The following is a 9,220-nucleotide window of genomic DNA, read 5'->3' as shown; positions in this document are numbered from 1 at the left end:
GACAATTGCATAAGCTAGGACATGGGGGGTGAGCAGAGCTGTAGTTATAAGTGGCGATCTTTACGTGTGAAACAGCAATGACGTTTCAACCAACTTCTTTCCCCTCAGTTAAAAAGAAAAAAAACTCGGGCACAGTAAACTTAAAGCCAACTGGTGATCACCAAAAAAACAACAACTCAGGATTTCTATCATGGTCAAGTGCAGATGAGGACTCAGACTTGAAAGCACCCAGAGAGTTCTTTTTAAGAACCATTCAGGAAACAGAAGAAACAAAATGGGGCCAATTGTAGTGAGGAAGGAGAAAGAATGTAGCATGTACTGGAGTTACTTCACCTAAAATCAGCCTCTATTGAGAATGCCACAATGAGAGCAACAGGAGGTGAATCAATGAGACTGGAAAACTGCAACATGGACAGCTAACGCTCTGTAGGGACAGACAGATGTGTGTAGGGGTAAAAGAAAAAAGTAGCATTAATTAAATGTATGCCTAAACATTATCGGACTAAAAACTTATCTAAAGAAAATGGCCGCCTGTTGAATCTGGGATGAGCTCACAGTAAGCAAAGCGTGAGGAAAAAATGTGCAACAACCGAGCCAATGTTAAAGAACTGCTCCCAACCCAAGGGTGCCCACAGACAGTGTACCTGCACTTTGCTCTAAAAACTGCAAGAGTGACACATTTTCAGTGCTTGATATATATACAGTGTATATGCGTTGGAGAGAGAGTCGGCCGCTGGATGGATCAGGCCTCATGGCGGCGTCTCTGCATTGTTAGTCGTGGTCTTTTTCTTCACTGGCTTCTTCACTGTCTTAGTTTGAGTCTTTGAGAGAGAGAGAGAGAGGAGGAACAGGTCAAATTAACACAGTTGATTTAACAACTACAAAAGGAAAAGAAAGAGACACAACTATTCAATATAAAAATGGATAGCAGCTCAAACGGTTCAACCTAAGTTGGGTGAGACAAAGGGTTTTAGAAATCACACATTGTATTGTCTGGTCTGAAAATAACCCTGACTGAAGTGAATGGGAAACAGAGCAACCATTTGTAGGACAAAAGTGTAATGTCACCCCTTTCCACTTGAGAATATACACTTTTATCAAAACAGCTGGACATTTAACATGCAGATGAGGTCTAATAAAAGATTCTATCAAATGTAATTATCGGAACTTTACAGTAGAGTGCCTTTTTTATCTGTATCTTGCATTACTGCAATATTTGAACAATAAACAACCAAAATGATCTATGAAAGCTTTGTCTTGTTTTGGAAAATTGTTGATATACGGAACGGCAAAATAAGTATGGATACCTTTTAAAACTTGTAATTTGGTCCAAATATATTGTGTTCAAACTTTATAGCCAACTGTAGGATTTAAGAGATTTAAAACCTGGAAACGGCCTTTGTTCTCCAGAGGAAATGACAGCTGCCAATATCGTTAAAAGCAAACTTGCTAAAACTAGGATTTTAAATCAGCTGTCTCTAGGCCCATTTTGCTGTGTTTGTACACGCAAACACGCGCGCGTGCGTGCGTGTTTGCGTGTACAAACGCGTGCGTGTACAAACGCGTGCGTGTACGCGCGCGTGCGTGCGTGTGTGTACATTTGTGCGTGTGTGGTGTGTGTGTGTGTGGTGTGTTGTGTGCGTGTGGGCCTTACCTCCGTCTTAGCAGCAGGTTTCTTGGTTGTCTTGACACTGGTAGTGCGTTTGGGGGCTTTGTCTACTGCTTCATCCACTTCATCAGAGTGTTCAGTCCGCGTGTCTGATTGGTCGGAGCCGTGTTGGGATGACGCATCGTCGGCAAGGGACACAGATGCCAAGGAGCGGGCTGCAGGATTGGACAGACACCCAATGGCCACATTTTTTTTTAAAAACGGTAGTTTCCACCAGGTTTAAAGTTGGATGCTGGCTATACGGTATAACACCACTTTTTTTCTGGTTTTAGAGGCTGCATAATAGCTAAATTATCTTATTTTCCTGAATTATATATATTTATATAGGTGCAACTTGGATATTTGGAGGTATTTGGCAAAAAATATAGTAATATTTGATTTTTTTCTTTATTGCCCTAAAATAAATAAATTAAGGGGTATTCAGAAGTGCATCAATTTTAATGCATTCACAAAAGTGCTTTTTAGAGTGCCTTGGTCACAGTCTGCGGCAACACATTGCCTAAACTGCTTGCTTTGACCAATGCAAAATCCAAAGATTTTCAATTTACTATAAAATTTTAAAAAAGTAGAACTCCACTTCTATTTACAAATGTGTTCTTTTTATGACTGAAAAATCCTTTAGAAAAAAATTAAATAATGTGCTTGGTAATAGTATGGCGGCTACAGGAGCATACTATATACAGTAGTTATTATTCAAAAAAGAATTCATTAAATAACTGAAAGGTGATTGAAAGCTTTGAAAAATCAGTAAGAGGACCTTCGAAATATAATGTATTGTTCGGAAAAGAGACATCCATGTACAAATCATCCTGAAGATTACACTGGGTTTTGAAGTTGCTCAACACGCTTTCTTTAGAAGTACAAACTACAATGTGCCACTTGGATCATTGTTTCTATGCCTCTGTGTGTCGCTCAGTATTCAGTCCACAGCCCGTCAGGCCCACACAGCCAGCCAGCCGGCAGAGCAGTCACAAAGAGTCCTCCCACTGTAATCACATGCTTTCACCCCCCCCGCCCCACTCCACATCTCCCCTTCGATCCTGCAGTGCCTTAAATCACATGACTCCACTTTGCCCCAGTCCTGCTCTGATGAGATTTAAACGAAAGAGGCCTTATGGGTAACGCTCCAGCCAAATCAGAAAACATGACACACAGGATGCATAGATGTATGCAGATGTGTATGCCTGTGTTTCTGCGCACTAATGAGGCTGTGTGGGTTGAGTGTGTTGCCTTACTCTGCCGTGCAGAAGTGCTCTTGGCCCGGGGCAGCGTGCTGGCCCCCGAGCTCATCGTGCTTGCCCCTGAGCTAATCGTGCTGGCCCCCGAGCTCATGTCGTCCATGGTGTCCCGTCTCTTGCGGGTCTCCGTAGTGTGCAGGGACAGCTCATCCTCAGCGTTGATGAGAGTCAGGTCCTGCATGCTGAAGCTCCGCAGCTTGTCCGACAGCACGCCCTGCCCCTGGGCATCGCAGCAAATCAAACACTCAGATATGTCAAAGCATGGAAATATCAAATTCTGTCCGACTCAAATTAAACAAAACCAACTATTTAAAAAATACCCTTGACATGGGGAAAGACATTTCCATGAAAACATCTGGCAATGACCTGAGCTGTTCACTAGACACAGCGACGCAGGGGGTGCATGTACGGCACTGAAAGTGGTTGGAGAGCTGAATGTCAGAACTACATTTCTGGCAAAAGTCAGGATAATGATTTTCCTGGATTTAAAAAAAAGTTGTTAAATCATGGCGTCTAGTTTAACCCAAGACACATTCATGATGATAGCGCATCCTGGTACTGTAGTCTTCCCAAGCTAAGGAAGATACAACTTCAGTTCTCTAAAAATAAATACATTAAGAGATGTTTAGGTCACAGCACATGTGACCACATGGGGTGGAAACCATAGTTTAAACTTGGTTGAATTCACAACATTGATCTTGTACTGTACACAACTTTATGTGACCATTTCAAGTTTTTTTAACACTGGAATGATCATGAAACACTGAACTGTATTATCTAGCGCTACAATAATTAGTCAAATCAAAAACTATTACAAAAAAAAGATACATTTGAAGACTTTACCCTGGATTCGGGAATATTTTTGTTGCCACTTAATAGAGAAATCAACAAATAAACATCAATAATAGTGAAAAGGAAATATTTGTAATTACACTTGTAACAATTGATTTTTCCAAATGATCACAGCAGACCACTCACCTTGCTGGCCGCGGTGACAGCAGCATTAGCAGCGAGGTTGAGACCCCTCTTTCCAAACTTCATCATGGTGTCATAACTCCGGGCTTTGGTCTGCGCTATGTACTCATCGATCTCCTACAGCACAGGACAACAGATAAAGGGGGGAAAACACAATGTATTGGTACAAAGAAGAAAATGACAATCAAAACAAATATGAGATACCAGTATCATTTGTGAGAAAAACCTAAAAGTTTAAAAAGGTCCAACCTTCTCTTTGTTGGACAGCGTTGGGTGAACAAATTTGCGGTAGAGCACACTGGAGCCTTTAGTGTATGGGGAGAGGAGCCAGATCACAAAGGCAATCTTTAGCTCAAAGTAAAATGGAAACCTGGGTAATGAAACAAGAGTTATGCCATTAGCACAAAGAAAAAGAAAAACCTTGAAAGAAAAGTGTATAGACACCTGAGCTATAAAGAGATACAATTGGAAATGGTAACAATGATCTGATGTATGAAAAGGCAGAATGCATCATTAAAAAGAGTCATTGTAATACACGTATCAAGGACACGTATCAAGGACACATATCAAGGACACAAGCTACATAGATGAATTATTATTTTAGAGTATTTATTACAAGCTATTTTGGCACAAGGCGTGATCATGAGCAGCCCCTGACCCACCATGACAGGAGCAGATCTGTGGCCGTCTCTGCTGTAGTGAACAATGCAAACACTATCCAGTACATCATCCACTTCACCTGGAAACACACACACACACACACACACACACACACACACACGGAGAGATGATGAGAGAACATCGTAAAAATAGCACATGAAAACCTACAGCATCCAGTGTGCACATGCTGAGACATGTGGACTAAACAGACGTGACAATGCAGAAGTGCAACACATGCTTCAGTCCAGTCAGATCACATCAGTATGCATGGATAAGGTCCCGGAGACAAAAGGGAAATGGAGGTCATTGTCCAAACTAAATGAAAGACCAACTTGCTTAATAGGAAACAATATCAAACGCCTTAGATTTAGTGGCACTGAGTTATCAATAATCAAATCATCTTGATGTATTAAATGTTAAACAAACGGTTAGGGTATGTTTAAGGGGATTTACAGGCAACATGCACGCAGACCTGTAAATAAATATAATGATAAAGCATGCGACTCATTAGAAACAAGCCAAACAAGGGGGAGGGGAATAAAAACATCCATTCTAAAAATGGCGTCCTCCCTCCTCCATCCCTCATGTGCTCCTTCTTTGGCCGTCAGCTAGAGCAGCCATTGGGGAGAAGGAGGGGGGGGGGGGTTGCCATGGTAAACTGCCAGGAGGAGACCCTCCTCCTCCTCCCCCCTCGCAGTGATGAGGTAAGCATAAATGACCCCATTTATAAAAAAGAAAAACGAATGCTTTTCATCCTGGTATCCACTGGCAACACTGGTTATTCCATCATTACATCATAACCACTTGATTGTGCTATGTTAAGGTACTCTCTCTACATTTTATTTAACATGCTGTCAAATCCCAAACTTTCTATCGGCTTGGTGTTAATGGATGGTGCTCGAGTTTTTTTATTATTAATAGTAAACATGCTGCCGTTTTAGGACATCATGACAAATAAGAGTGTACATTTGTACTGCAAATTATTTTGGCATCAAGGGGGTGGTTTCATGCACTTGACAAGCTCTGGGTGTCTTAGGCAAAACACTTCCCTGACACTTCCCTGACTTTTGTGTTTCTCAAACATAAAATAAATGTCCTCTATTTTGGTTAGCGAATTATTTTGTGATAGGGCTCAAAGAGACAGAAAGGGCAGTGCTGCTAACATCAAATACACCAAATAATTAATATGTGTCCTCCTTTTAAACTATGGCAAGTGTGTGCCTGTTCTACATTTTCTCCGTGGGCTTTGTATTACATTACATTACTTTCTGCAACGTGCATTTCAAACTTGAAAACACTATCTAATAAATATCGAACTGCAGCCTGGGGCTTCATATCTTAAAAGTTCAAACAGAGCAGACAGGGCTCAAAAGCATTCTGCTGTGATTTTGTAACCAGAGGTAATACTCACATATTCCTTCACGTTCTTCGTTTTGACAGCCTTGTATGATGAATATGCAGGGTAAAGTGTCCCAAAGGCAAGGCTGCAAAAAGCAGAGAAGTGTGGGTCAGACAGAGGAGGGGGATTCAGCTTGACAACATGGCCTCTGGGTGTTGACACCTAAGAAATGTGTTCCTGCTTAAAAGCAGGTTAGCTAAGATGGCTCTGATGTTGTCACAGTAAAGAGTTGATGGGCAGTGGCTTGTCAAAACACACGTCAGATTATTGGTAAAAAAAATATATATCATATCATGTAGTCCGGAAGACTGCAGCAAGACAAACTGGAAAAACAAACAAAAGTGAACCAGGGGTGGGTCACCATGTGTTGGTCCATGGGCAGATAGGGACACTATGCACACACAGAGCCTTTGATGTGCATTTGGTCACGTCCTGTACCACTGGTGATTTGTGCTGATGAGACGGGATGCTACAGTAAATGCTGAGTGAAGGGCTAACAGGGACAATAGAGTCCAGAAAGTCACTAGTTTGTCTGTGTGTGTACGTAAACTACTGATTTTGACCAATGATACTTTATCTGAACCAAAATTAAACGTTTCTCATTTTTACAATGAGGCTTGTGCTCCCAGCTGCATATCCAGTGATTTTCTTAGCATTTAAATAGGTTCTGTCGGCGTATCTGAGCTAGGGCTGCACGATATTGTAAAAAACTGACATTGCGATTCCCCCCCCCCCCCCCCCCGTGATATGAAAACAAACAGGAATTGAAGAAATACCGTTGTTTTTTTTCCGCAAACCATCCTTTCTTGAACTTTAATGCTATTAAATTGGTATTTTTTTAACTACTATATTTAACCGGATGAAGGGTTTTAGTCACGGACGGCTGGATCTTAAGTTATCAGAGCAACAAGCTGGGCTAGCTCGGTTAGCAGCGCCAAACTGCCCTGGAGAAACACATGAAACTACTTTATTCAGTGTTTTTACCTTTAATCACCGGGTCCGTTTGCTTTGGAGATTTGCTGTGCATGCAGAGCCTGCATGTCACTCACTCAAGTACCCCTGACATGAGAGCCGCGCAAGTTTTCCTTTTGTAGCAAGCAGCAAAATAATTGTAACATGACGTGTTTGAGTTAATTTGCCTACTTAATATCGCAAGATATGCGCATGCGCATATCGCGATTATCGTCACGACACGATATATCGTGCAGCCCTAATCTGAGCTGCTCAGTCATGTGTGCAGCGCCTCACAGCTTTGTACAGTAAACTGAGGCGACTTGGAGCGGGCCTCTAGGCCGGAGACTCCCTCAGCAGATGCCCTGCGCCCCATCTCAGGTTCACCTCAGCATCCTGTCCTCTTGCTAAGACTCCAACATCAGAGATATTGAGCATAAGTAAGTTATTTAGCTGCCTTCAGGTTTTTTTGTACTACATTAATCCTTTCTCTGCATGATTACCCTTTTAAGAAGAAAACAAGGAGGAAGCTATATGTTTAAAGCAGAGAGCAAAGATGAGGAGTCTCTGGCTAAGACTCGAAATTAGAGATATTGAGCGCAAGTAATTTAGGTGCTTTCAGGTTTTTAAGTTAAGAACAAATCCTTTCTCTGCATGATTACCCTTTTAAGAAAACAAGGAGGAAGCTATATGTTTAAAGCAGACACATTATTGATCTTGTGTTATATGTGCAACAGCCAATAATATGCAAATCTGTTCACATTGTCTCCCCCCGACACGACTTTCTGTGGTGTAGTAAAGTAGAAGAGCCAGCTGAAATACACTACAAATATATTTTTGCCATTGTTATCCTCTCTTTATGTAACCCAGATAAGCAGAATATTTGTAATCAGTTACATCTACACCTGAGCCTTTCAAAGACACCATCGTCTGGGGGTTACACTGACAAGCTTTAAGACACCCTGGTTAAATCTACAATACATTGAAGGTGTAATGCATCTGGTGGAGGCAGAGTGATCAGACAACACAATATCCTGATTGCAAATTCAAACACATGATATAAGACGACACTAAATGCAGGAAAAAATGTCTGCATAAGAGATCAGCTGCTAGCTTTAGTTGAGTCATCCACACTGTGTGGATGTAGTGTGTACAGGTGGAAGTCTAGGCCTACACTGCTGGTACTACTCCACAGATCACAGAATTTGTAAAGTCACTCTAACATGTGGTAATAATGGAACAAATACATATATTTCTGGCTCTTAATAAAAAGGTAAAATCGTGGATGGCTGGATGGAAGGAAGGATATACAGACTGACATCCATGACTGGGCTGCTGGGCTTAGCCTCACATTATACACACATTGGTGATCTACAACCCAGCAATATTTAGGCTGTGGTGTTTTCTAAAAGCTGTTTGCTTGTCTGCAGCGAGGCTAGCATATTAAGCAGGTTCCACTTGAATAATGTGGGCAGCCAGCAGCTTCTTTCCTTGCCAACACATTATGTGTCAGGTGGTTAGCCAGCAGACGTTAGCTACCGGAGGCTAGCATTGGCTGGATGCACATTGCACTGCATCACTGTAAACAGAGCGACGGTTATATAGGTTAGTATAGATACAGCTTAGCTCTGTGTATAACTAACACTTTACCCCACAGTATTTTCTATATTACTGAAATGTAACTCTATAGGGACAGACAACATATGCTAGCTTGTTGGCGCGGCGTTGAGCCTCAGACAGCTGATGGATGGAGGAACCGCTGCTTACGTTAAAGCACAACAGCAGATGAAGCCCGTACTCACACAACCATCCTCGAAATCATCCAGGAAACCATCTTTCTGGTGCTCCGTAAGCCTTTACCGCTTCGAGGGGAATCTAGTTATTCAGCCAGCGGGCTAGGTGCCCCCCATTCCTGACCAGGACGCGGTCTGTGATTATCGGTGTGAACCGGGAGGCTGTCCGGTGCTGGCTGTCCGGTGTTCGGTGCTGGCTGTCAGGTGGGCTGAGGATGTGCTGCAGTCTCAGGCTCAGCTTTCTGCTCTCGCCGCTGCTGAAGAGCTGGCTCTTAAAGGGCCAGGGCCTCACTGGGAAACGTGTCATTTGCAAGTTAAAAAAGGGGCCCTTACGTCCTCCTATGAGTCCTTTTCAGTATTGTAATCAAGTGAAATACATTTACTCAAGTGTTGTACTGAAGTACGATTGTGGAGTACTTGTACACAATCATTTGACTAATGACTGTTATACCACACTCCACTTTACAGTGCTACACTTATTTGTATTTTAATACTGCTGCTGCTACTTAGTATCAACTACTATGTGTACTTTTGT

General features: G+C 42.1%; 1 protein-coding gene across 1 annotated transcript; it reads right to left on the bottom strand.

The window, feature by feature from the left end:
• Positions 1-6: 6 nt before the first annotated feature.
• LOC104952552 (receptor expression-enhancing protein 2-like) lies at positions 7-8,948 on the bottom strand. The gene is made up of 8 exons (XM_010779389.1): positions 8,695-8,948; positions 5,954-6,026; positions 4,545-4,621; positions 4,132-4,252; positions 3,886-3,999; positions 2,905-3,127; positions 1,655-1,824; positions 7-821 (listed from the first exon to the last, which is right to left on the bottom strand). Exons 1-8 carry the CDS (start codon positions 8,724-8,726, stop codon positions 750-752), a joined length of 882 nt encoding a protein of 293 aa, XP_010777691.1. The 5' UTR covers positions 8,727-8,948; the 3' UTR covers positions 7-749.
• Between the last annotated feature and the right edge of the window lie 272 nt (positions 8,949-9,220).

This window comes from Notothenia coriiceps, unplaced genomic scaffold (assembly GCF_000735185.1).
Source record: "Notothenia coriiceps isolate Sejong01 unplaced genomic scaffold, NC01 NC01_scaffold00020156, whole genome shotgun sequence".
Classification (NCBI taxonomy): domain Eukaryota; kingdom Metazoa; phylum Chordata; class Actinopteri; order Perciformes; family Nototheniidae; genus Notothenia; species Notothenia coriiceps.
The sequence above is the reverse complement of the archived record's forward strand: the minus strand, read 5'-3'. Positions and strand labels throughout refer to the sequence as shown.